General features: G+C 48.2%; 3 protein-coding genes across 5 annotated transcripts; 2 read left to right on the top strand and 1 right to left on the bottom strand.

The window, feature by feature from the left end:
- Window positions 1-5,738: 5,738 nt before the first annotated feature.
- On the bottom strand, window positions 5,739-7,659 carry LOC137588155 (large ribosomal subunit protein eL19-like). Its single transcript, XM_068305031.1, has 6 exons — window positions 7,619-7,659; window positions 6,631-6,737; window positions 6,413-6,535; window positions 6,170-6,290; window positions 5,989-6,099; window positions 5,739-5,895 (listed from the first exon to the last, which is right to left on the bottom strand). Exons 1-6 carry the CDS (start codon window positions 7,621-7,623, stop codon window positions 5,769-5,771), a joined length of 594 nt encoding a protein of 197 aa, XP_068161132.1. The 5' UTR covers window positions 7,624-7,659; the 3' UTR covers window positions 5,739-5,768.
- Window positions 7,660-8,191: 532 nt separating this feature from the next.
- Window positions 8,192-21,875, top strand: gpam (glycerol-3-phosphate acyltransferase, mitochondrial). Of its 2 annotated transcripts, none has more exons than XM_068305028.1 (21): window positions 8,192-8,497; window positions 10,969-11,098; window positions 11,188-11,307; window positions 11,458-11,531; window positions 12,517-12,630; window positions 12,705-12,839; window positions 12,919-13,018; window positions 13,099-13,232; window positions 13,834-13,933; window positions 14,202-14,414; window positions 14,491-14,604; window positions 14,693-14,778; window positions 15,229-15,344; window positions 16,755-16,825; window positions 16,985-17,252; window positions 17,327-17,484; window positions 18,329-18,406; window positions 18,479-18,616; window positions 18,710-18,899; window positions 19,045-19,103; window positions 19,192-21,875. In XM_068305028.1, the coding sequence occupies exons 2-21, from the start codon at window positions 11,015-11,017 to the stop codon at window positions 19,306-19,308; spliced, it is 2,469 nt and encodes an 822-aa protein (XP_068161129.1). In that variant the 5' UTR covers window positions 8,192-8,497; window positions 10,969-11,014; the 3' UTR covers window positions 19,309-21,875. The 2 variants fall into 2 exon arrangements, with proteins under 2 accessions (XP_068161129.1, XP_068161128.1); XM_068305027.1 differs by having other exon boundaries at window positions 8,193-8,497; window positions 13,096-13,232; window positions 19,192-21,874.
- A 370-nt stretch (window positions 21,876-22,245) lies between these two features.
- ghdc (GH3 domain containing) lies at window positions 22,246-25,776 on the top strand. 2 transcript variants are annotated; one of them, XM_068305029.1, is made up of 11 exons: window positions 22,246-22,454; window positions 22,642-22,941; window positions 23,308-23,504; window positions 23,585-23,779; window positions 23,853-23,972; window positions 24,053-24,350; window positions 24,421-24,616; window positions 24,880-24,951; window positions 25,019-25,152; window positions 25,283-25,371; window positions 25,445-25,776. In XM_068305029.1, the coding sequence occupies exons 1-11, from the start codon at window positions 22,370-22,372 to the stop codon at window positions 25,664-25,666; spliced, it is 1,908 nt and encodes a 635-aa protein (XP_068161130.1). In that variant the 5' UTR covers window positions 22,246-22,369; the 3' UTR covers window positions 25,667-25,776. The 2 variants fall into 2 exon arrangements, with proteins under 2 accessions (XP_068161130.1, XP_068161131.1); XM_068305030.1 differs by having other exon boundaries at window positions 22,430-22,454; window positions 22,642-22,733.
- Window positions 25,777-27,025: the final 1,249 nt, after the last annotated feature.

Raw genomic sequence — 27,025 nt, 5'->3', positions numbered from 1 at the left:
CTGCACTGTTCTCCAGTGAAACACCAGAGTCTTGACATCAGCATGTGGACGGGCAGAACTGGTTTTTGGGTGAGCGGCGCTGTGATTTGATCTATGGTCATTTGGTCCATTGTTGTTTAGTAATATCTGTAAATACACTTGTGTTTGTACGTAGTCTCTTAAAGGTGCTGTAAATACTCTGACGGGTTAGCGGACCGCCGTTAGCCGGCCGTGGGCATTAGCTTCACTGTTTATTAATCACATGACCTCACTGTTCGTCCTCTTGATTATTAGCATTTAGCCTGTTAGCACAAGTCTTTAACTGCTATGCACCAGACGCGTCCTCACCAAACACCAAACAACTCCTTCCTCCTGAGCGTTGCCTTCAGGGACCGTCAGGAGTCCGTGTCATCACGTGATCCATCTCACCTGAAGGCTACCCGGCTAGCTGCACTCTGATCCTCGCCGCGCTCAATAAAGTCACATGACCTGTCCCGTTGTGCTGTTTTATTTCACAGCTATTAGATAGTCACACTTCTTGGAGATGAAGATTGATGTTTGAGCCAAATCCCATCAGAGTTTTTCTATTTGTTCTGACAAAAGAAAATGACTGAATGTTCTTTCATCCGCCCACGTTAGCCGGCTGAGCTAAAAGCCACTGATGTAAAACTGAACGTCTGCACTTTAACCTCCATGAATCTGTAAATTCACACCTTAATTCATTTCCCTCTCCTTCCCGGCCTCAGGATTCCTCTGACATGTTTCATTTGAGAGCTTTTTCTCTTAATGACCCTAAATAAGGTGGTTACCTCCTGGAGAAGCTCGCTGTCGATGGAGGAGCTGCTGGCACCGACCGGTTGGTGTCCCTGCTGTGGTGTGAGGAACATTTCTCAAATCATGACCCAGTTCTGCTATCAGAAGGCTGGACTGTGATTGGTCGACAGACAGACGGCTGGCGGGACATCAAGCTGCTCATGCATTTTACAAAACTGCTGACTTTGTTGCTGCAGACGATGCGACGCTCTGCTGCAGCTCTGAGCTCCTTCCTGTCCAGACAGTAGGAAATTCATTCCATAGCAGTGAAGGGAGCGTTCCACGCTCGTGTGTCCTGTAAGGGTGAAACCCTTCAATCAGCAGCAGGCTGGTTGACCCGAGAACCAATGTCCACCTGGAACCACAGCAGCAGCTCCCAGGCCTCCAGTGTGAATAGAAACACACATCCTGTCACGTGGAGCAGATTCATCAAGCAAACCGTTTATTACAGCTCCTGTAACAAATCACCCCTCCAGGGCAACGTGGGGCCCACGGGGGGTAAATTGAACACAACAGGAGTGTGTGTTTAAATGACTTAAGTGGAAAGTGTGCAGCAAGTTCAAGGTGTGAGGAGAAGATCTCATCGACTGTTTTTATCCTAAGATTAAAAAGGTCAATTTCAGAATTTGAGTTTGAAGTTTTTTTTACCTTCAATTTTCAGAGAAAACATATTTTTAGTAGCTACATAAATCTTGGAAAATTGTCAATAATTTTTATTAATCTTATTTTTATTAATTTATATACATATATATAATGTACAAATATTGTAGAAAAAAGGTATTGCAGTTTTTTCTATACTAAAATGATTTTTATTCAATAGAAAACAAACAGTAAACTAACATTTGTGAGCAGCAGTATGGTTTCATGCCAAAACAGAGTACTACAGATGCAGTATTTGCTTTGAGGATGTTGATGGAGAAGTACAGAGAAGGCCAGAGGGAGCTGCATTGTGTTTTTGTAGATCTGGAGAAAGCTGATGACAGGGTGTCCAGAGAGGAACTGTGGTATTGTATGAGGAAGTCTGGAGTGGCAGAGAAGTATGTTAGAGCGGTGCAGGACATGTATGAAGACTGTAAGACAGTGGTGAGGTGTGCTGTAGGTGTGACAGAGGAGTTCAAGGTGGAGGTGGGACTGCATCAGGGATCAGCTCTGAGCCCCTTCTTGTTGCTATGGTGATGGACAGGCTGACAGGCGAGGTTAGACAGGAATCTCCATGGACTATGATGTTTGCAGATGACATTGTGATCTGTAGTGAGAGCAGGGAACAGGTGGAGGAGAAAATAGAGAGGTGGAGGTTTGTCCTGGAAAGGACAGGAATGAAGGTTAGCCGCAGTAAGACAGAGTACATGTGTGTGAATGAGAGGGACCCAAGTGGAAGAGTGAGGTTCCAGGGAGAAGAGATCAAGAAGGTGGAGGATTTGAAGTACTTAGGCTCAACAGTCCAGAGCAATGGAGAGTGTGGAAAAGAGGTGAAGAAGCGTGTCCAGGCAGGATGGAACGGGTGGAGGAAAGTGTCAGGTGTGATGTGTGATAGAAGAGTTTCAGCTAAAATGAAAGGAAAGGTGTACAAAACTGTGGTGAGACCAGCGATGTTGTTTGGTCTAGAGACAGTATCACTGAGGAAAAGACAGGAGACAGAGCTGGAGGTAGCAGAGATGAAGATGCTGAGGTTCTCTCTGGGAGTGACCAGGAAGGATAGGATCAGGAATGAGTACATCAGAGGGACAGCACATGTTAGAGGTCTTGGAGATGAAGTCAGAGAGGCCAGACTGAGATGGTTTGGACATGTCCAGAGGAGAGATAGTGAATATATTGGTAGAAGGATGCTGAGTTCTGAACTGCCAGGCAGGAGGCCTAGAGGAAGACCAAAGAGGAGGTTTATGGATGTAGTGAAAGAGGACATGAAGGTAGTTGGTGTGAGAGAAGAGGATTCAAAGGACAGGGCTAGATGGAGGAAATTGATTCGCTGTGGCGACCCCTGAAGGGACAAGCCGAAAGGAAAAGAAGAAGAAGAAAACAAACAGTAAAATTACTGCAAAAGTTTCAAACTGCTCTCCATAAAATCAAGATTTATTTTTCAGTGTATTTAAACTCCATTTACCTGTTATATTATTTTTATAAATGCATTTCCTGTGTCTCTCAGTACACACACACACACACACACACACACACACACACACACAAACACACACGCTTTTGTCCGTCTTTTATGTTGACATTGATGCGTCCACAAGAGGGCAATGAAGAGTCACAACCCTAATATATAAAACACAGGAATCAATCATGAAATCACGTCAGATGAAGCAGCAGCAGCAGCGGTGGGAGGTGGTGACTTGTTTTGTTGTTTGTAAACATTTGTTGTTGTCTTCAGTGACCAGGGACAATGCTTCCCCCAGTGGCTACTGGTGGTACTGCGTCTCAACCACACCTGGCAGAGTTCTGAAAGAAAGATGAAGAGATTTCTCATACATTTTTGAACAGTAAGCAAGACAAGCTCACATTTTATATATAATAATTTAATTCATCTTATATAATAAATTCAGGTTTCTATAGCAGCTTTAGATCGTTTTGAAATGGATCCGACTCAGAGGAGCCATGAATATTCATTCAGTCTCCAGAGACTCCATCTCCAGGCCTCAAACACTCTGAAATTTAAATATGCAGGTGTCTCTTCCTCCTCCGTGTCTCATGTTGTCACCATCCTCAGGTTCTGACAGTGTTTACAGTTTGTCTTCAGGCTAACTGGACCATTAAAAATGAAGGAAGTACATGGAGAGGCCATATTTAATGCATGTCCTCCCCCTGCTGCTGAGGCGACCTCAGGCTGCTGCTGCAAGCGGTGACGGGATGGTGTCCTGAGGTCGGTGCCCTCTGAGCAGTGAAGGGTCAGCTCACGACCCCTGAGATTCTCTATCTCCTCCCGCTTCTTTGTTTTCAGGATTATGCTGAAACCATTTTTCTTCCATTCTAATGCTATCGCTGGTAAAACAACCCGGTTTGGTTTTCATGGTTGTGGTCCTGAATATATAAATAACTGCAGGTGTCAGAGTCGGACCCCACCTTTAAACCACCTGCTTCCTGGTCCAACATGAGACCCAGCTCCTGATTGGAGCAGTTTATAAAGGGGAGGAGATTTCTTTTTGGTGGAGGGGCGGAGCCAGACTGTCTGGATCCTGATGTTGTTTGTGAGTGCTGAGGAAAAACAGCCCTTAAATTGATGCGTTTGACCTCATCGTCCCTCAAGTAGTTTCCCAACATCTGATTGGACAACTGTTGTTCCAGTTTAACTGCTGCGGACCAATCAGGAGCAAACAAGCACCTGTTATTCTCACAAGAGCTCATTGGCAGCTAATTGGCAGCCTCGATCCACCTGCTAATGACCTGATGTCTTCCTCCAGGTGGCCCCTCTGTGTGTGATCACACCTGAACTCCACTGACCCCTGATGCCCTGGTAGCTTCATCACACACACCTGCATCAGCAACGACCATGTGAGTGTGTGTCTCATCCTGTAGCGCTGCATACCATCATTGATGTTAGCCTCTTGACATGCAGCAGAAAGAAATGTCAAGAAGAACAAATAGGGGAGGAGGTCCTGGGGGCGTGGCCATCAGCTGTTGTCTTTATGTTGTCTTTATAGGGGCAGCTTCAGCCCCACCTGAACATGCTTCAGCTGATTTTGCAGCTAAAATTCTGAAACCAAACTTCTTCAGGGACTAGAGGAGAGCTGCTCTGACCGGATGAAGACGTTTTTCTCCACTAAACAAACTGCAGAATCAGCAGGAATAGAAATAACATCGCTTTAGAAATAAAAGAGTCGCTTATGAGGGGGCAGAGGAAGAAAATAAGAGTCAGCAGAGAGACGGATAAATACTGAAAGAAGTGCTTGTAGCTGCAGAAGAAACACAAACCAACTCCGGTCAGAGAGATGAGGAGGAATAAAGGATGGGATGAAGGCTGAGGGCCGGCTGATGTCACTTTACGGGAAGGAAAAGGTCACATGGTATCAGATAAATATTTGTTAAAGACGACAAACAGCTAGGACGACGTACACGATGAGGTCGCCAGAGCAGGAAGTGGAGCATCATTCTTGTGGACATAAAGTGTTTTAAAAATAAACTCGTGTAATTACTGCAGCTCCTCCATCGTGATTAAGGACGCGCCATTTGTTTCCCATGAGTCAAAGGTCGGTTGTAAACGCTGCTCCATTTCTCCTCATCTTCCTCACCTCATCTCATCCCATTAAAGCACGCCTCAGGAAGCAGGACGCTCCCGGTGATGAAGACACATTAAACCAGCGAGTAAATGACCCCCCCCCTCCTCCAAAGATCCTCACAGATGGTTAGTCTTTATGGTTGTAATGAATGATTTAAAGATATTACAGCAAAACTGTGTTAAAGGAACAGTTCACACATTTTAGCTCTCCTCTTTATGATGGGGAGTCAGGATGAAGCTCAGGTTCTAAAACTCAGCCCTTCATCATAGATTGTCTTGTTTACGTCACCACGACAACAGCAGTGAATAAATAATAAGCAATGCCTTAGAATCCTGTAGAGGAACCCGTGTGGACGTGGAGGTTTACTGAAGAGCTTCATGAAACATTCAAGCTGCAGAAGGAAACCGAATGGAAGCAGCTTGTTACTGGAGTTTGGTTCTGGCGCTTTGCCGCCGCCTGCTGGTCAGTTTGAGAATGACAGGTAGATTCTTCAGCATCCTGAAGTCAAGTCTGAACAACTTCCTGGCCTGTTGAGGAGATCCTTTGGTATGATATGCCCTGAATCTAAAATAATCACATGAACGATCAAAGTTTTCATACTTTATTTTAATTGTGGTGAGGAATTTTACAGATAAAAACTGTCATGAAGAGTCTGACGTCATCGACTGCACCGGCTGACTATAAAAAATAATAGTAAACAAACAAAATCTCTTATCTGAATTTATTAAAAAGAAGAAGAATCTGTGAGGAGGAGTCTTAAGTTCACTTCTTCGCCGTCTCCTCCTCCTTTGATAAGTTCTTCATCATCTCCTCTTTCTTGGCCAGGAGGCGCTCCTCTCTGCGTTTGCGGGCCTCTTTTGTCTTAGAACGGCGAGCTTCAGCCTGGTCACTGGAAAAAGGGGCCAACAATAGGTTAATATACAGGTGAAGTCATTGGCAACACACCTGAAAGCCGTGGCAGCATGAAGGAGAAGCAGCTTACGCCAGGAGCTTCTTGCGAGCCTTGTCGGCCTTCAGCTTGTGGATGTGCTCCATCAGGATGCGTTTGTTCTTGAAGACGTTGCCCTTGGCCTTCAGGTACAGACTGTGGTACCTGATGAAGAGGACACACCATCTCAGCGACAGATCGGGAGCGACGCCCGGGCGCTGACGTTCACACTCACATGTGTCGGTCGATTTTCTTGGACTCCCTGTAGCGACGGAGGAGACGACGCAGGATCCTCATGCGCCGCATCCACGTTAGCTTCTCGGGCATACGAGCGTTGGCTGTTCCCTTTCTTTTACCTGACAGGACGAATAAATGAGTCATAGAACAAATCAGTGTCACGTCAGGCTGGAGGTGAGAGTTTTGACACCGTCAGGTGAATCAAGAACTGTTGGAGAAAGATGACGACTGAATCACCCACCGTAACCCATGTGACGTCCTTTGCGGCGTGCCAGTGTGTTCTTGCGGCAGCGAGCGCGGGAATGAACCGTCACAGGTTTTCTGATGATCAGCCCATCCTTCACCAGTTTTCGGATTTGCTGACCTACGGTGCAAACCCAATCAAACATGAGGACGGTGGCCCACAGGGTCCACGTCACACCCCCACAGAGAGGCGGCACCAATGCAGCAGCAACTCACGGGAGTTTGCGTTGGCGATCTCATTGGTCTCGTTCGGGTCGAGCCACACCTTCTTCTTGCCGCAGCGCAAGACGCTGGACGCCAAGCGCTTCTGGAGCCTGAGCATGCTGGGAAAACAGAGAATGTGTGCTTAAAGGGTATAAAATACACAACGTCTTCCACATCCAGTGAACTTTATGGAATGATCCACACATCTGTGAACCTCCGAGACTCGGATTAAACAATCCAATCTGTAAGGAGTCATTTTATGTTAGCATTCTGTTGTCAACCAGGAAACCTTCCATGGATGTGGAGTGAGTAGGGTGCACAGGTGGATCAATACAATAATTGATCCACCTGTGCACCCATACTGTTGATTTGATAGACGTCTTACAGGCTTCAATTAATGAGTTAAAAAGATTAATCCGTCTATTAAATAGGTGATGACTGATGAATTTATGTCAAGGGACCAAAATTTAAAAAAAAGGGGGGGGGCTGTTTTTGGAAATAGCAGCAGGTGAACTATTTCCGCCGACACTCTAATCAGTGACGTCAGCCCTACTGACGGGATCGTCAATAAAAACACACCAATCGTCTGGTTTTGAGTCCGTTTACCAGGTTCGACAGGAGACACAGGTGTGTTGTGTTTCTACCTGAGCAGTTTGAACACCTGACAGCAACGAACACAACTACTTTAGCCATTTCAATAGTGTGATCACGCATTGATCGGGACGTAATCAGTTTATTAGTTGATCTATTGATCAGCTTCTTCCACTGACAGGCGCAGGTCGTGTCACGTTGAGACACGTCCTGTCCATCTCGTTAGCTAGCGGTAAGCTAGCTCGTTAGTTTGGCCCGAACGTTGCCTACATTCAGGAAGATGAGTGAGATTTTACACCGAAATTTAAAACATACAAGTCTTTTTAGTCATTTTATATCAACTTTATACACCAAAAGAGCTTTATTCCTTCAGAATCAAACGTATTTATGTGTGAAAACACTTCCTCACCTCATGGCTGCTGCTAGCTGGACAGACACGGAGGGACTAGCCTGTGGACCAGACCATAACAGCTGTCAACACGGCCGGGACGCAAGTGGATAGCTGAACAAAACAAGATAAAGCTAAACATTATGAACAGACGATAAACACTTCGTTTGACTTTAAAAGTTATATGATTATATGGTTGCATAATTTTAATATTCCGTCAAATTTAGTGAATTGTTTTAAACCCCCCCCCCCATAAGAGATAAGTGGTATGCTCCGCAATCGTGTAGTGTCACGATCTAACCACTAGATGGCAGCCTCCAGCTACGTAAAATGCTGCTTCTAAGCGGTCCGGAGGACAACCGTGAATTATTTACTTTTACTCCAACCATATAAAAACGATGACGGAGTGAGCTTTGTGAACTAATTAATTTTAATACAATTTCTATTGATGAAATGTATAAAATTAACATATTTTAATAGGAATGAACGGATTACAAGGGGGTAACAACCTTTGTGGAGGTTTGTGGTTATTCTGAGGAATGATGTCTTTATTTTCAGATCCTGCATCAGTATGTTAAGAATCCAAGTGATTATTTTGAAAGTCCAAACTCCCAAACACTCATCTATTGATTTGAGAAACCGAGTTGTACTGTGTGACAGAGTCCTGTCGGTCCTTCGGACATGCCGGGTCGGTGCTGCCACCTGGTGGCGGCTGCAGGGACCACCCCCTGCTGCACCGCAGCTCGAGCCCTCCTCCTGCCGTCAGCTCCCCGTCAGACCGTCCAGCCCCCGGAGCAGCGCGGAGCCTCCGGACGGGAGGATATAAGGAGCCCCCCCCCCGGGCGACCGCAGCTTCGTCTACAACCCGGTTCCTGAGCTATGAGCACCTCACCGGTCCAGGTAGGTCATTTCCTCCTGTCGCGAGCCCGGCTAACCAGCTAGCGTTAGCTTCAGCGCTGATGGTCAGGGACGTGCAGCCGGGAGCGAGTAGCGGCGGCCGCACCGCGGTGGATGGTGGGGGCCGGACACCGGCTGACCTCACCCCGGCTCCAGGGTGGGCTCCCTGGGGGTGGGGGGGTGGGGGGGTCACCTGTCCCCGCTGTGTCCCCGCTAGCTTGTTTCACGTTAGCCGCTCGCACGCGTGTCGCGAGCCCACCGGACGCCGGTTCAACGTCAAAAATGACGTCACGGACAAACCGACACGATTTGACCGGTTTGGTGACCGGGGGACGTGATGCTGGGGGGGCATTGTTGTCTGATCGCCTACCCCCCCATCTGTCACCAGAGGACCCCCCCCCACACGCTGACCCGTTTACAGCAGACAGATTAACCCCCTCCTACACACACACACACACACACACACACACACACACACACACACACACACACACACACACACACACGTGATGACATCAACGAATGAAGCGAAACTGCTCGTCCAGCCTCTTCCTATTGGTAAAAATCTATTGATCAGCTGCCCTTCCTTCGGGATTAATAACGCGTCTATTTATCTGATCAGCTGTTGATAACCAATCATTAACTGATATTATCCTGAATGCATCATGTTTGGGGATGATGATGATGATGGTGATGGTGATGATGGTGATATTCAGGAGGTTGTATCATTGAGAGACTCCAGTCAGTAAAAACTCTTCAATATCTGTTGTATTAAACGACTTTTATTGAATACCGAATGTGGAAAATTTTAAAAATATGCTTTTATTGAGGGGTTTTCAGTTTGACCCTTTGAGATAAACGGAATCTTTTCGTTCGTCTCGGAGCAGAAAACGTTCAAACCCAGATGGTCGTCAGTCAGTTAACCTCCTGCTAATGAGATCACAGCCCCGTCCAGACTCCTGTGAGCGAGCTGCTCAGGCCACGTTCCAGCTTCCCTGCTGGTCCTGAACACACACACACACACACACACACACACACACACACACACACACACACACACACACGATGCCGCTCACACACACCTCTCTGGTGTGTGAGTGGCCGTTGACAGTTCCTGGTGGTGTTTGTCTTCATGCTCACACAGAGATGTTTTGAAGGATGAAAGGCCAGTGGATCTGATCACATGACTGTGACCCCCCCCCCCCATTGGCATCAACTCATCAGGTTTGCTTCTCCAGGTCGTTGACCCCGCTGAAACCCCTCATCGCAGCCGTCACCAGAGCCCGTTCCTCTTTAACTTCACCTTTGTTTCTGAAATATTTGTTCAAAAACTGATTGAACAGCTTCGTGAAAAACTAATCAATCACTTTATTTATTTGTTCATCTGCAGAGGAATTTGTGTCGCCACCTGTTTGTTTATTTGTTGATTTCTCAAACTTATCTGCTGTTTTCAGGTCTGTCATGTGATGGAGGGGGGGTATTTTCCCATTTTCATTAATTTATTCAACAAAAAATATAGCTGTAAGAATATTTAATTTAACAATTTAATATATTGGCTGTATTGAATATATTTTCTTTTAGAAAAATAGTTTCACAAATTAAAAATTTAATTTATAATACATTTTCTTAAGATGTTGTTTTTGCGAGGAGGAACTCTGAGTGATTAGTGGAGGAATTGATCTCTGCTGATTGGACATGTAAACTAGAGCATCCTCTCTGGTGATGTTAGCTGATATGTTATTATGGTCTGTCGCTGAATGGGGCTGCAGCAGTGGCTGATGGGACAAAGCCCCGCGGGTCCCAGCGGGGCCCTCTGCCTCATTCAGGGCGGGGCCCTGCCACCGTTTTGACTGTTGCTGCAGGAATTTGGGGCCCAGACGCTGCACACCTGATTAGAGGCTGACCGAACAAACCCGTCACGCGTGACGATGGTCACGTGACTTGAACACGCATGCTAAGTGTGACGGTTTATGCAACATAATGGTGCGTGCAAATCCCTCAGGAGAGGTTTGGTCGTTAAACTTGAATACAGTTCAGTTTTTGCCAGGGGTGTGTCCGTCCAGTAGGGGGCGGAGCCTGGGGGTGGGTGTGGCTGTTGGCCCGACTCTGACAGTCACTCTCTGAGAATCTGGACCAACTGGAAGGAACAGGTCTCTGGTGAGGCGTCATGTGGGCGGGGCTGGTCCACGCTAGGCGTGTTAGCGGTTCTGTTAGCTCACAGTTAAAACCATCTAATCCACAAGAATAGTTTCCTGAACACCGCCTGTAAAATAAAATATTGATAAATGAATATGATAAATAAATTCTACTCTTTTGAATTTTTAGCTTGATAATTCTTCCAGCTGTTATTCTGAAATATTCAAAGTTAATTATTTGGAGTTGATGTTAATCCAGGTTTAATGTGTCTTTTGGTGATGGATTCAGTTCTGATTGGCTGATCAATTGATCGCTGACACGTTCTTGTGCGTCAACAGCGTTCCAGCTAGCCGTGTGATCTGGTGTGTGACGGACGGCGGCGACATGGAGGCGTCTGACGGCCTGTTGCTGCAGGTGAACAACGGCGAGCAGTGGTGTAACCGCTGGAAACACCCCAACGACGACTCGGTACGCAGCACGTCTTCATCATGCAACGTCTGTTAGACGTCTTTTATCCCGTTACCTTGACCGATGTGTGTGTGTGTGTGTGTCTGCAGGACCGCAGCACCAGCCCCTCCGTCCTGCGCTGCGTCACCAGCACCTGGAAGGAGGGCCTGCTGAACAGGAAGAGGCCCTTTGTGGGCCGGTGCTGCCACTCCTGCACGCCACAGAGCTGGGTAGGTACTGTCAGAGCCAACCTCTGACCTCTGACCCCTTTGATGAGGTCAGACATTTGCTGCTCCAGTGGGCGGAGCCTTAAATGAGCGAATGAACCCAGGAAGCACGCAGAGTTAACAAACCGTCACTTCTTTGTCTTCCTCGTCCAGGAGCGGCTGTTCAATCCCAGCATTCCTTCTCTGGGGCTGCGCAACGTCATCTACATCAACGAGACCCACACCAGGTACGCAGATTACCCCTGTCCGTCTGGGATTAGAGAACCTCTAGGGTGCACCTGGTCATACCTCAGATTATGGAAAAACTAGAGGAAAAGTCAGGCGCATTCAGATGAAGCTGGTCCTCAGAGGGATTTTCATGTCGCTTAAAATAAAGCAGTGAAGTTGAAATAAGACAGTATGTAAACACATGTAAAGAGACATGTAAACAGACATGTAAACAGACATGTAAACAGACATGTAAACACATGTAAACACAGACGTGTAAACAGACTTCCGTGGACGAGTCACTGCTGAAGACTGTTTGTCCTGTCAGCTGAAGGCTGCTGTTGATCTCTGAACTGATCTCATTAAAGGCTCTGATTTAAACTCTTTCTGCTTCACTCACATCCGATTAAAGCTGCTGAGGACACCTAGATCAAACTTATTGATAACGTCCAATACAATCAATACAGAATCCACTGAATTGAGTTTCTTCGTTTATTCCTCAGGGTACTAACCCAACCACGTTGAAGTTAGAAGGAGTTAACTCGTCTGTGTTCTTAAAGTCTGAACTTGTTTGTTTTGAAAAATTTCTAAATGTGAGTAAAGCTGCTGCTAGATGTAGTTAAACTCCAGACCCCCCCCCTCACCCCCCAGTAATAAAAGGCTTTATGTGAGGAGGAGCTGCTGTGAAACGTTCTGGAGACAGACGATGAATAATTGAGAGCGTCTGTCAGCGGACACCGGCCCAGATCAGATGTGTGTGTTTGTAGAAAACAACTTTAATGTGTTTGTTTTCTGCATCGGAGCAGCTCATTAGCATAAAGCTCATTAGCATAAAGCTAGTTCATCAGGTCAGAGTAAAAAAAAAAAAACACTGAACAGCTGCTTCCAGTTAGAACCAGATAGAAATAAATCTTTTGTGATCTCTAAACGTGTGGGTGTGTGTGTGTGTGTGTGTGTGTGTGTCCGTGTGTGTGTGTGTGTGTGTGTGTGTGTGTGTTCATGCAGACAGAGGGGATGGCTAGCTCGCAGGCTGAGCTACGTGTTGTTTGTCCTGGAGAGAGACGTCAACAAGGACATGTTCACCAGGAACGTGTTGGACAACGTCCTCAGCAGCAGCAGGTGAGCACACATAACGGAACGCTGCTGAGGGGGCGTCGACCGGTGGGCGTGACCGGGTGCCTTCGTCGTAACAGGGTGGAGGGGGCCATCCTGACGGTGGCGTCGGAGGTGGACCCCGCCCGGGGGCAGAAGGCGGTCGGTAAGGTGAAGCAGAAGGCCAGGGTCTTCCTCCAGCAGATGGTGGCCAGTGTTTCTCCAGCCTTCATCAGGTACAGCGGCGTGTTCCTCACCTGGGTCACAGCGCCCCCTGCTGGTCTGGGGTCAGTGCGTTAACCTGTTTGTCCCCAGGCTGACGGGGTGGGTCCTCCTCCGGCTCTTCAACGGCTTCTTCTGGAGCATCCAGATCCACAAAGGTCAGATGGAGATGGTGAAGAGAGCGGCCACGGAGGTGAGTTACAGGCTGGACACGCCCCCTGGACACGTCCCCCTGTCTCATTGAGCTGCACCTGTGTCTCGTTTGTGCAGCAGAACGTGCCCATGGTCTTCCTCCCGGTTCACAAGTCCCACATCGACTACCTGCTCATCACCCTGATCCTGTTCTGCCACAACATCAAGGCGCCGCACATCGCCGCCGGCAACAACCTCAGCCTCCCCATCCTCAGGTAGGCGTGGCCGAGTCTGGAGGCGGAGCCATGTCACACCGCCGTCTGTCTGTAGTCTAGCAGGAAGGAAATAGACTAGAAACACATTATAAACACGCTTCTTCCCAACACGCTTCAGCCCAACGCGCTTCAGCCCAACACGCTTCAGCTCAACGTGCTTCAGCCAAACACGCTTCATCCGAACGCGCTTCATCCCAACACGCTTCATCCCAACACGCTTCAGCCCAACGCGCTTCAGCCCAACACGCTTCATCCCAACACGCTTCAGCCCAATGGCTTCATCCCAACGCGCTTCATCCCAACGCGCTTCATCCCAACGCGCTTCATCCCAACGCGCTTCATCCCAACGCGCTTCATCCCAACGCGCTTCATCCCAACGCGCTTCATCCCAACGCGCTTCATCCCAACGCGCTTCAGCCCAACGCGCTTCAGCCCAACGCGCTTCATCCCAACGCGCGTCATCCCAACACCCTTCAGCTCAACGCGCTTCAGCCCAATGGCTTCAGCCCAACGCGCTTCAGCCCAACGCGCTTCATCCCAACGCGCTTCAGTCAGTGAACAGACGGGTCTGTTAACAACTGACAGATCTGTCTCCTTGCAGCACCCTCATCCGTAAACTTGGAGGATTCTTCATCCGGAGGAGGATGGAGGAGCCGGAGGAGGGGAGGAGAGATGTTCTGTACCGGTCGCTGCTGCACGCAGTAAGTCCTGCGAGTTAGTCTTTAGTGGGTTAGTAACCAAGTAACTAAATACGCACAGCAGACACACTGTTGACTTTGGTTTGTTTAATTTTTGTGTTAATGTCTCCCAAACTGGTCTGAATGATTGAAACGGGCACTAGAGACTCAGAAGAAGCGTCTGCATACATCCTGCCCGTTGGTTGCCATAGCAACAGGCAGACACATCGGTCCGAGGCGTGAAGCAGCGTTCCTGGTGTTTAACACGCCTCATTCCGTGTCCCGTCTGCAGTACACGGAGGAGCTGCTGGTGCAGCAGCAGTTCCTGGAGGTGTACCTGGAGGGGACGCGGTCCCGCAGCGGGAAGCCGTCCACGGCGCGCGCCGGCATGCTGTCCATCGTGGTGGACGCGCTGTGGACCCGCTCCGTCCCCGACGTGCTGGTGGTGCCGGTCGGCATCTCCTACGATCGCATCATCGAGGGCAACTACAACAGCGAGCAGCTGGTGAGTGTTCCTGGTGATGTTGAAGTTGTTGTTGCTATGGTAACGGACGCCCCGGTAACGTCCGGACCGCCTCCAGGGCAAACCCAAGAAGAACGAGAGCCTGTGGGGGATCGCCTGCGGCGTGTTCCGGATGCTGAGGAAGAACTACGGCTGCGTCCGCGTCGACTTCAACCAGCCCTTCTCCCTGAAGGTGGAGCCTCCCTTCAGCTGTTACCGGGTCACATGACCACACATATTATGGTATGTTTAAGAGTTAAGTATATTCATGTCAAACGTAGGAGTACCTGGACACCCAGAGGAGCCGCCATGTCCCGCCGCCAGTGTCCCTGGAGCACACCCTGATGCCCACCATCATCTCTGCACAGTACGGACACACACACACACACACACACACACACACACACACACACACACACTGTCCTCCCGTGACCACTGACCACCTGTAACATCAACCCCCTCGTGTCACAAACTGGACGTCTCTCCTGCTGCTTCACAGCCGGATCAGTCATGTGACCATTTATCACAGCACGCCAGTTAGCATCGGCGGGGTCACGCGGTTCCTTCATCAGAGAACCGATCCAGAGCGTCCAGTGTGTGATCTCACACACACACACACACACACACACACACACTGAGTCACGGGTTCAGAGCTGAAGCCAGCAGAGCCGAAAAATAAAAACCAGACAGTTACAAATGAAAGTTTGTTATAAAGTGAGACGTGTTAACGTTAGCTACACTATCTTACCAGGTGTTTTACTTGTGCTCATGCTAATGTTAGCTTGCTAACCCTGCTAGCTGGTGGTTTGTGTTGCAGACCTGACGCCCGGCTGTTTGAGGGGCAGCAGGGGGAGGATCAGCTGAACAGAGAACTGCCCGACGACATCCTGAGACGACAACTCATTAACAACCTGGCAAAGCACGTCCTCTTCAGTAAGACCCCCCCGGATCTGCTGCAGCATTTATATATTTATATATATATATGTAATATCCTGGCACGTTATCACGTTTCTTTTTATAGACTGCAGTGCGGTACGAGACAGAGGTCACACGCGTGTAAATGTTCTGTTCTATTTAAAGTCTCCGTCATACATGAGCGTTTGGTTTCCGTGTTTCTGCTTTACATCCTGGTCATGAAGGAGCGTCTGAAGCTGAAGCTCGCCTCCTGACATCTGATCCCTCATCCAACCCCCCTCCCCCTTGAAACCCAAACCCAGCATCACATCACCCTGGGCTTTCTACCCCGGGGTAACAAACCAGCTCTCCCCTGTTCACTCGGCTTATTCTCCTCCGCTAGTCCCAAACGCTTTTCATCAGCAGCCAATCGGGAGGCCTCCAGCTGGATGGCATGTTGTTTTCAGCCAATAGGGAGGAGGGGAGGATAGAGAGACGGAGGAGGGGAGGAATGCAGCACGCGTGCTCACGAATGTTTAACACCTCTGAACCTGAACTCCAGATGAACGATAGTAACCCCACACACACACACACACACACACACACACACACACACACGACCAGAATACAGTAATCATCTCCTCTTGACCTTTTCAACCTTTTATTATATTGTCATCAACTCTTTGTACTCATCAGAGTACAAACATATACGACAGTACATGGTAGTTATTTAAAATAATAATTAGTAATTGCAGTATTTCTATCGTGTTTATCTTTTAGCAAGAGCAGATATAACAACACATTTTTATTTGATTAAGGTTTAACTTTAAAGGGACGTTCCAACATTTTTAAACTTGGCTGAAAAAAATAAATCAACTTTATTAACCCCTGTAGGGGAAATTATTTGTCCACTCTCGTATCAGTTCTTGTGCAGGCCCGTCACACACACACACACACACACACACACACACACACACACACACACACACACACACTCTTACAGATGAGAGGTTAGAGCTACCTATCACCCCTCCTCTGCAAGTTCATGCTCTGCTACTGCTGCCCCAAGTTAATATTTGTCACAAAAATTAAATTTTGTTTTGAACATTTTTATTTTTGAAAGGTGAGCTGTCAGCATTTTATTTGTCATTGATGAAGGGAAGAAGACGGTTTGAGTTTTCAGGTGGAGTTTCACTATTTTCTGCTTTTTCTGAGAAACGTCTTGTGGGATTTGTGGGAAATAAAGATGGAATCCCATTAAAGATTTAATACTTAATTCAACAGAACTGAGTGCAGCTGTTATTAAAAGGTGCGTTTGGTCCATGAAGCATCTGTTCAACACGTGTGATTTTAAAGAGTATTTAGGGACGTTGTTGTCATGATTGTCAGTCTCAGTGAGGACATCCTGTTAATGTTGTGTGTCTGATGTCACTTCCTGTTCTCCTGCAGCGGCTAACAAGTCCTCCGCCATCATGTCGACCCACATCGTCGCCTGTCTGCTGCTGTACAGACACAGACAGGTCAGTCGTCCTCCTGTCTCACATCAAATGTCACACCATCTCCTGTGGTGGACCGCTGCCCCCTGCAGGCAGACAGCTGTAACAACAAGAACAACCTGCTGACCGCCCCCGGCTGTGGGTGAGGTGAGAGGTGATGATGACTGTCTGCTCTTCCTCCAGGGCGTGGCGCTGTCCAAGCTGGTGGAAGACTTCTTCAACATGAAGGAGGAGATCCTGTCCCGGGACTTCGACCTGGGCTTTTCGGGGAACTCTGAGGACGTGGTCATGCGCGCCCTCCACCTGCTGGGCAACTGTGTGAACGTGACCAGCGCCTCCAGTCGTAACGGCGAGTTCACCATCGCTCCCAGCCAGACAGTCCCGGCGCTCTTCGAGCTCAACTTCTACAGCAACGGCCTGTTCCACGTCTTCATCGCCGACGCCATCATCGGTACGTCGTCCTCTCATGCGCTCGCTCAGGCGTGTCCTCGTTTATTCCAGCTCCTGAGTTTCTTCTGTTTCCAGCCTGCAGCATCCTGTCCCTGCAGCGCGAGACGGCCGTGGAGTCGGAGGCGGAGCATCAGCCTGGGGGGCTCCACAGCCTCCCTCTTAGTCAGGAGAGCCTCATCCGGAAAGCCGCGGGGCTCTCCTACTTCCTCATCAACGAGGTGACGGTGGCGCCGGTGAGTCCATTCAACAACGTGTGTGTTACTCATTCACACACCAAAGTCCACTAGTGGATAGTTAACTCATCGGCTGCCAGAGTTTTGAGGATTTTGACTGATATTTCAAGGCCCACGGAATACTGAGTTCTACGATTATAAACACACTGAAACTATCAAAAGAAAGTCGAGATTCTCTTCTTTAGTTATCGGCAGTAGAACATCGACTGGTTTCAACACAACTAACCCGTTCTTCGCCAAAAAAATGGACAAAACCAGCTTATTGAGCAAAGATGCTCGTCGAGCAGAACGAAGACGCTAATATTTTAACTTTAGTGACGCCTTAACATCGGAGCAGTTGTTTACTTCTATAAAACAACAAAGCAACATTGAAAAGAAGCAAAAGAATTTATTTACTGAAACACTGTGTTGAACTATGTTTAACGTCTTCATTTGACAACATCGAAAGATTTTTTTTAGTTAATCTAGAAGCACAGAATCAAACCTTCACCAGTTCATCCTCTTCATCATCTTTTCTCACAACTCTTTTCCTGCGAGCTATCATGAAACATTCTCTGTAGAGTCTGAGCTGCTGAATTTGTCCGACTGCCAGAGTTTTGCGATCGTCTCCTCGCCTCCTCCTGTCTTATTCTCATGTGATGGACGTCGATTGTCCAAACACAGCCGTACTGCCCCCTACAGGGGATCAGTTCACACCCACACTGTAGGAGTAGGATACTGATAAAACGCACAATTAACATCTACAGGTATCATTTTGCAGCCAGTCAGTTAAGAATCCCAGCTGATGTGTGTGAAATGTGTTCCTGTTGTTGAAGTATGACTCCTCCTCCTCTTCCTCCTGCAGCCCTGTCAGACTCTCTACCAGGTGTTCCACGACGCCGTGACCCGGCTGATCCAGTATGGCGTTCTCTACGTGGCAGAGGTCAGTTAGCTCGTAGCGTTAGCTCGTAGCATTGGCTCTGATGACCACTGACGGGTCTGGTTTGTGTGTCAGGAGGACCAGGAGGACCTGAGTCCCACCCCCTCAGAGGAGCCGTGGCCCAAAAAGTTCCCTGAGCCGCTTTCCTGGAGAAGTGATGAAGAGGATGAGGACAGCGACTTTGGAGAGGAGCAGAGGGATCGCTACCTGAAGGTGAAGAAGACGATCAACCTGTCTGGTTTCGCCCAACTGTCGCCCCGTCCTCCGCTAACGCCGTTACCGCTAACGCCTTCTCCTTCTCACTAGGTGAGTGTTTCCTCAGAGCACCAGGAGTTCTTCGTCTTCCTCCAGCGGCTCCTCAGTCCCGTCCTGGAGGCCTACAGCGGGGCGGCCATCTTCATCCACACCTTGAGTCAACCCACGCCCGAGTCCGACTACACCCAGAAGCTGTTCAGATACCTGCTGACCCGCACCGAGAGAGGAGTGGCCGTCTACGGTAACGCCGCCACATCCCCTGAATCATCATCATCATAAACACATCATCTTTGGATGGCGGACAGAAAACCTCGTCCGTTAGGCGGACACCTCAGCTCGTCTCCTTCTTCTTCATGTGTTTTAAACTCGTCTCTTCTTCTTCTCAGGTGAGAGTGCAACTCATTACTTGGTGAAGAACACAGTGAGGACGTTCATGGAGCTCGGGGTAGGCGTGTGTCTGACTGCTTTGTGTTGTCGTGTTCTCCAGAGGACGCGTCAGGAGGGTTAAAGCTGGTTTGGTTCATCCTCTGCAGGTCCTGAAGCAGAGGAGGGAGAACCGGACGTCGACTCTGGAGCTGAGCAGCACGTTCCTACCTCAGGCCAATCGGAACAAACTCCTGCAGTACATCTTAGGCTTCACCCTGCTGTGACCCCCCCGGACCCCAGGCTCCTTCCAATCAAGGGCTTCTACTGGTTATTTCTAAACAATCCCAGGTGCTACTCTGTGGAAAGCTTTACCAGGAAGTGCCTTCATTTAACAGCCGCTAACCGTCAGCCGTTAGCCGGGAGACGGAGAAGCCAGTCTTTCCTTGTCGGTCCAGTCGATGACTCCCTGTCTTAGAACTGTGCAGCTGATTTTTGAAGCGGTACCTCAAGGGATCGTCGTCTCTTCGGGAACTTTTCCAGTGTAATCCTAAGTTTTTAATATGATTTTAAAATCAAGCAAGATAGTTTGTCACTTTTACAGCGATCAAATGATGCAAGCTGCCTTTGACAAGAGCAAAATATGCATAGACACTAGTGCTAAACGTTAGCGACATTTTTACGTTGATTTTTTTTCTGCATGTTGGTAAAGCTGCTGTATTCTCTGCAGTACGTGTTGCTATCATGCAGTAGAAAATATGAGACAGTTTCCTGTACATAGAACAATGTCAAACACTCTGTTCAGATCATGTAGCGACGAGGGTTGGACGCAAGCGTTGGTACGTTTGATGTTAGCTTCTCATTAACTTAAAATTCATCTGCAAAAATTAAGAAAACTAACATCTGAGACAAAGCAAGAACAAAAATGAAGTCTGTCCTGGAAACACGTCTCACCTGAGGAAACACCTGGTCAGACGCTACTTATATCTAAAAGAATAGCGTAATGCTAATGCTTCAAAAATGTTGAACCCCCAACTTCATCAAGTAATCCATTAGCTAGCTGCATAAGATAACTGTGACATAAGATTCACTATGTTGCATGGCATTAGCTTAGCATTCTCTGTAGGTTTAGCCGACACACTGAAATTCCCCTTGTAACATGCTAATGAGCAGCTAAAAGAGTCTTTGAATGTTTAATTGTGTCTGACAGCTACTGACAAACACTGCTACACGTGTACAGACGGCTTTGGTTGGTCATACTGCAGGAAGTGAGGTCAGCTCTGAAGCCTTTAACACAAGCGTGTGCGCTCGCTGCTCATCAGGTTCGTGACGTCACACTTAAAACCAGCCATCATGTCTTTCAGGTCCACACATGATTCCACTCCGCTGCCGCGCTCAGCGGCTGAAGCAGAAGCGGGCAGATCAGGTGTGATGTCATCGACACGCCACACACAAATCACTGACATTAGCTCACACCTGCTCGCGCAGCTTCATAGCAGTGAAGCTAAAGCATTAGCAGCAACACTGCTTACAGGTACTTCATTTTCTGTAAAATACCAGGACTCCATATTTAAGTGGATTTGTGCATGTAATCCAAACCCTGCATTAACTGTGAACGTATATATCAGAATCAGTCTTGTTGTGTGTGTTTGTGTGTGTGTGTGTTCACACAGACCAATTAAAGATGAAGAAATTGGATGTTTTGGAAAGTTAAGAGCAAGTTTTGGATTGTTGGCGCTGTTAGATGAGATGCTGGATGTCAGAATGATGATGTGAATACTAGAAATCTGTTCTTCATCTATAGGAGCAATAAAGTTAGTGATTGTCTAGTCCTTACTGTAGTTTCTACCATAATGAAATGTAATGAAATCAACTCTGTTAATGTTGGCACAGCTCCAGACAGAGCAGCAGCTAATGTTGGTAAATTAATTCAACTTTAGATTTTTTTTTCTATAATTTTTTATTAATTTTTTTCTGCCGCAGAGAAAAAAAATGAACCTTTGGGGACCAGAGTCAATTTAAAAATGATTACCTAGATTACCTAATTAATGTTTTCAACAAATTCCTCTATTAAATATTATAAAGCTGCTCTTTTGTAGCTCTGCTTGTGGAGGTTTCCCATTGAGGGCCGGTCAGAGCAGGAAACACTGAAAGCATTTCTGAGCCCACGATCTACTTTAGATTAAAACCACTTCATGTACTGTACTGCATGTCTGACTCCATTCGCCCTCGGTCGCCCACACTCCCACTGAGAGATGTATTTACCAGTTATCAGAGAAGGATTGTTGTCTGTGTTGGAGATGAATCTGTTACCTCTTGAATGTATCTCACCCCTCCCCGTCAGGTCATTCCGGATCGAGGACTCGTTGCTACTGAGGCTGCTTCCCTCTGCAGTTCTGTTACAATAGGGTTTAAAATAAAGCCTGTCCTGAGAGCAGGTGCCTTTTTAAAGCACTCTTGTTCTTTGGTTTTGTTTCTGTGCATGTTAGGGTTATTTGGTGTGACAACCCTGAAGAACACTGTAGATTGTTAGTATGAGAAGAATCACCAGCTGCTGAAAAACGGGGGTTTTGTTCTTGCTTTCTCAGAGCAAAGCACAATTGGCATTACTGGATTGTGTTTTTAAATAAATGATCGCTAGTCAAACTCTGGTCTGTGTGTTTCATTATTTTCCTCAAATTTAGAGAAGGTAGTAATGGTAGCCTGGGGAAAAGCTAACATCACTATTATCCTTTAACAGATTAATTAGTTATCAAATTATTTAGTAATTGGCAATGTTACTTTTAAAGAATAGAGTTCTAGCTTTTCATAATAAAACCGTTGGCTGCTCAGGCAGAAATTTGAGATGTAATAGTTAATTATAATAAATGATGGGCAGGAAAATATTTTTAAATAAAGATGCAAACACTATTTCAGCCACTACAATAGTGTGATGTGATGAAGGGCAGGTTTCGTTTATATACAGTGCTGCACTCCTACTTTAATAGAATAAAGGATGAATGTCATTATTTAATAAAAACTTTAATTGAGTTCCTTGTTTTTTATGTGTTCTAAAGTCGTAAAAAATTACATTATTTACAACTTTCTCAAAGTTATGATTCTTGGTTTACGTCGATCACCTGTCAAGATGACGTCATCAGAAAGTCGACAAATCATTGCGACTGGTTAGAAGCAAAACACGGAAGCAGCTCGTCGATCGACCAATCAGAGCGCTATCCTGCAGCCCAAACACGGAAGTAGCTCAGACGGCCGCTGAAGCTGAAGTCTGATGACGTAAAGTCTAGTAAACGTTTTAATCAATAATAAATGTTTTAAAACCAGACACGTTACGTCACATTTTTGTTCTATATGGCCTTCTCTTGGGTTCCTGCCGCTGTGCCGCCGAGTTTGGCTGTTTTATCGGTTGTTAACGCTGTTGTGGTTCTACGTGAAGGTAAGTCGCTTCAATTCAATTCAAAAAACTTTATTTGTCCCCAAGGGGCAACTGCAGTTACATAAATGTTTAGACCGAGTTTGATGGGAGCGAGTCACAGCTGCATGAGGCGGTGCATTGTGGGCCTGCAGCGCCCCCTCCTGGCTAATTCATCTCCTTGTGTGTGACCCCCGGCTCTCCTCCACAGCGATGCCGCCTCTCCTGCCCGCCGCCGCGGCCGCCGCCGTTGCGTGCTCCCTGGCCGGGATGGCGCTCGTCTGGAGGGACGTGCGGTCGAAGGTGAGAGGAGAAGGCCGGACGGTGGGCAGTCTGCTCGGACAGTACGCGGCCGGGAAGGCCGTGGGCTGGCTGGGCAGGCGGCAGAGGCGCCAGCTGGAAACGGACACTCTGACCGTGAGGAGGGTCCAGGAGGAGACGCTCCTCAGGCGCCTGAACAAAAATGCAAACACGACTTATGGAAGACGGTTTGACTTCCGGTCAATTAAAGGTAACAACATGTGACGTCATGTGACGTCTTTAGCTTCGTGTAGTTCGTGAACAAATATCTAAATCAGGACTCGAACAGGTTTCTGTTGATGATCACACGTCAACTGAGCACTAAAGTGACGTCATTTCCTGTTTAAGAACGTTCATCATTTGTATTTTTTATTTCTAGTTACAATTTGAACTTTGATTTATTTTCTACCGCGTTGATATTTTGGGAATTTTCAGCATTTCATTGGTTTTTTTTTAATCTGAAAAATAAGCGACTTTTTTTTAAAAATCTACAGAATATTAATAAAAATAAGTTATAAAGAAGTAAATAAATAAGTTCTGTCTTTCTTGAGTGAACTGCTTTCATTTTGTTTCCCAGACAGCGATGACTTCCGGGCCCGCCATCCCATCACCACGTACGAACACTACCGTCAGCTGATCGGCCGCGTGGCGGCGGGAGAGGAGGAGGTGATCATCGCCGAGAAGCCGCTGATCCTGGCCATGACCTCCGGGACCTCTGGACCCAGCGCCATGCTGCTCAGCACCAAGGCCACCAACTCCGAGTTCTTCCTGCAGGTGAAGCCTCACGACCTCACCACGACGACGACGACGATGATGATGATGATGGAGCATTAATATGTGTTTCTATCCCCCAGGGGGTGGCCGTGTGTTTGGACGCCATGAGGAGAGCGTTCCCTGAGACCGACAGCCTCCAGAAAACCACCAAGTTCTTCTACTCGCCAACGTTCCGTCAGTCTGAAGCCGGCATTCCCATCGGACCGAACTCCTCCACGCCGGCCTCCTCCCGCCACATGCTCCACCTGTACACCACCCCGGCGCCTGCCTTCGAGGTACCAGATGAGCATGGACGTGATCTGAGTGACGTTTGAAACCCGTTTTCCAGCGCTGAACCGTCTCTTCCAGGTCATCAGTGAGAAGGACGCCCTCTACCTACACCTGCTGTTCGCTCTCAGGGATCCCAGCGTGGGAACGCTGGAGTCCAACTTCGCCTCCACCATCTTCTACGCTTTCAGTGCTTTACAGGTAAGTTGGGATGGCATGTGAAACCGTTCTATTAGCGTTCCTGCAAACAAAAACAAGTAGAAACGCCCTCTGCTCCTCAGGATCGCTGGCAGGAACTCGTGGAGGACGTTGAACGAGGGTCCGTCAGCAGCGCTCTGACCCTGGAGCCCTCTGTGAGGTCCAGGCTGGAGGCTCTGGTGAAGCCCGACCCGGAGAGGGCGGCTCAGCTCCGGGCCTGTTTCTCCGACGGGTTCCGTGGGATCGCCAGGCGGCTGTGGCCACGCCTCCACCTGGTGCTGGCGGTGGACTCCGGCTCCAATCAGATCTACGGGGAGATGCTGAGGGAGAGCTTCTGCCAGGGCTTGGCGTTCTATTCCCCGTTCTACGCGGCGACTGAAGGTTTGTAGCTAACGATGCTAAGGTGTTAGCGTGTCTGCCTGATCACAGCCGAGCGTTTGGACCCCTGCAGGTCTGATCGGGGTCAACTTGTGGCCTCAGGAGCCAAACAGACGCTACCTGCTGTGTCCGCGTTCCATGTTCTGTGAGTTCCTGCCAGAGAGCCTCCTGGAGGAGGAGGAGGAGGCGCCTCGAACACTGCTGATGGAGGACGTGGAGGAAGGGCAGAACTACGAGCTAATCATCACAAACGCTTCTGGACTGTTCAGGTCATGGGTTTAAATCCAGATGATTCTGTCTGTTTAAGAGTAAATGAAGTGTTTCCTGTATTTCTCTTCCTCGCCTCAGTCGGGAGTTTGATTAATATTCTGTTGATTCGGCTGGAATAATGGAGAAATTAGCCTTAAATTGCTTTGCGTCACTGTGATTTGTTTCACTTGACTGCATCCCATCAGGATTAAATCAGCTGCATGTCAGGTGGGATCGCGTCGCGCGATTCCAGCTCTCTGACGACTGTGTGTTGGCGTTGCAGATATCGCATCGGAGACGTCGTGAAAGTTGTCGGATTCCACAACCGGTGTCCCGTGGTGGAGTTTCAGTACAGGTGAGTGTGTGTTCCAAACGTCTCTTGTTCTCATGCTTCACGCTGACGTTTGTCCCCCACCTGTCAGACGGGGGCAGATGCTGAACGTCCGAGGGGAGAAAGTATCTGAGACGCTGTTCCTCGTAGCTTTGAAGAAAGCTGTTTCTCAGTGGCCTGGAGCTCAGCTGGTCGACTACTGCTGCGCAGAGAGCGGCATCATGGGTAAGAAGATTCTCGCATTTCTAGCACTCGATCTGTTCATGGAGGGTTCAACCCTTCTTGAAGGAAGCAGGCGTGCTAACGTTAGCTGCAGGCGTGCTAGCTTGAATGAGTTCTCCTTCTGGTTTCGTAGGCGACTCCATCGGCGGCTCGGACCCTCATTACCAGGTCTTCATCGAGCTGAAGGGTGTGAGGAACCTCACAGAGCAGCAGCGGTACAAGGTGAGACTCCCTGAGACGCGGCAGCAGCTGGTTGTTTCTTGGTCCTGACGCTCCGTCCTCGTCCTGGTTCCAGCTGGACGTCTGCCTCCAGCAGGAGTCCTCCGTCTACAAGTCGTTCCGCATCAAAGGCAGCATCGGACCCATGAGGGTGCAGCTGGTGGCCAACGGAACGTTCGGGGAACTTCGTAAAGACATGATGGCCTTTTCAAACACGTCTCCCAACACCTTCAAAACGCCACGAGTCCTGCGCAGGAAGGAAAACGTCCACTTCCTGTTGGGGAAAACCGTTTCCTAAGGAGGGAAAGATCTGGGACCGCCCGATGGAATGAAACCTCACAGGAATGAGATGATGAGTCGTGCCTTTGGGAACACAAACAATCAATATGTCAATTTTTATTTACAATTAAAAATGTTTGTTTGACTGATTTAGTTTCTGGACAATATTTCTAACTTTACTTGACGGTTTCAGCTGCAGCACACGGTTTTCTTGACGTGTGTTTGTGCCGAATGAGACAATGGAAGTGTGGTGGGTGTGGCCTAATGAATCTGGACACACCCACTTTTAAGGTCACATTTAGAAACAGTAAAAAAAAAAAAAACGGACAGGTCACTCCTTTCTCCTCCCACATGGAAAACGTCCCCAATGTCCACAAAGTCCTGCCTGTACTTCTGCCACCGTGACCACCAGGGGGCGGTAGTCCCACACGGCTGTGTGGTGTGGTGCAGATCAGCTGTTTGCACCTGTTCAGCTCATGTTCACTGATGGTCACAAGTGTGATTGAAGTCAGATGAATGTCAGGTAAGTAAATCTAGCGGGGAGTGACCATATTTAGGCAGCAGGTTCATTTAGTATGCAGGTTTGCTGATAGTGTGGATTATTATTTAATGTCTGATCAGTCAGTCTAGTCATTGATCAGTGTGTCTGTGTCGTTTTATCGAATCCCAGATTATTTATTAGTGTTCCGAACAGTTCCAAGCAGATATGATGAAACCTGATTCCCTCCTTTAATGGAATGCGGCCTCCCTGGACGAAATATATTCAGAGTAAATTATTACAGGACATAAAAGAATAAAAACGTCCTGTTCTTTTTTGTGGCAGCCAATCAGAGGGCAGGTAATGCCATCAACAACAGTAGAATTTGCATTGTGGTGGCGTTGCTGACCAGGACAGCCCCCACTTGGCGGGGTCTCCCGAGATGAATGGCTGTCGAGGGGGGGGGGGCGTCCTCACAGGGGTGGGGGAAGAGGGGTGGAAGGAGAATTCTGGGGCAAAATGTTTGATGCTGCAGCTCCTGTCACTCACTGCTGGTGTTCCAGCTGAACGCTGAAGATGCCCACATCTCCACGCCTCCTTCTCTCTCTGATGATGTCACTGCGTGCTCTCTCTCTCCTGCAGGTCTCTCAAACTGGGCCGATATATTTTTAGCATCGTCCCATTTCGGCGTGAGATTTGACTCCGGCTCATGAGACATCATGAAGCCGTTTAGCTCCATCCACCTCAGCGGGCGGCGGGCGGAGGCGGCGGGCGGAGGAGGCGTCATCATCCTCTCTGAGGCTTCAGTCGTCTGACATGTGGAAGATGCTCGTTTCACCCCCCCCCCCTGTTAGGATAGAGACACGTCATTGGCTGAGAAAGCTGCTCATTGGCTGGAGG

This window comes from Antennarius striatus, chromosome 21 (assembly GCF_040054535.1).
Source record: "Antennarius striatus isolate MH-2024 chromosome 21, ASM4005453v1, whole genome shotgun sequence".
Lineage (NCBI taxonomy): Eukaryota > Metazoa > Chordata > Actinopteri > Lophiiformes > Antennariidae > Antennarius > Antennarius striatus.
This window is presented reverse-complemented; position numbering and strand designations above follow the sequence as displayed.

Bases quoted from the DNA above. Each gene is read 5' to 3' on its own strand.
- gpam (XM_068305027.1), top strand. From the start codon at position 11,015: ATGGAGGCGTCTGACGGCCTGTTGCTGCAGGTGAACAACGGCGAGCAG. The intron at 13,934-14,201 runs GTAAGTCCTGCG...TCCCGTCTGCAG, and splicing joins ACCGGTCGCTGCTGCACGCA to TACACGGAGGAGCTGCTGGT. The intron at 15,345-16,754 runs GTAAGACCCCCC...GTTCTCCTGCAG, and splicing joins GGCAAAGCACGTCCTCTTCA to CGGCTAACAAGTCCTCCGCC.
- LOC137588155 (XM_068305031.1), bottom strand. The intron at 6,291-6,412 runs GTGGGTGATTCA...TCGTCCTGTCAG, and splicing joins AGGACGTCACATGGGTTACG to GTAAAAGAAAGGGAACAGCC. The intron at 6,100-6,169 runs GTGAGTGTGAAC...CCTCTTCATCAG, and splicing joins AAGAAAATCGACCGACACAT to GTACCACAGTCTGTACCTGA.
- ghdc (XM_068305029.1), top strand. From the start codon at position 22,370: ATGGCCTTCTCTTGGGTTCCTGCCGCTGTGCCGCCGAGTTTGGCTGTT. The intron at 23,505-23,584 runs GTGAAGCCTCAC...TCTATCCCCCAG, and splicing joins ACTCCGAGTTCTTCCTGCAG to GGGGTGGCCGTGTGTTTGGA. The intron at 24,617-24,879 runs GTCATGGGTTTA...TTGGCGTTGCAG, and splicing joins AACGCTTCTGGACTGTTCAG to ATATCGCATCGGAGACGTCG.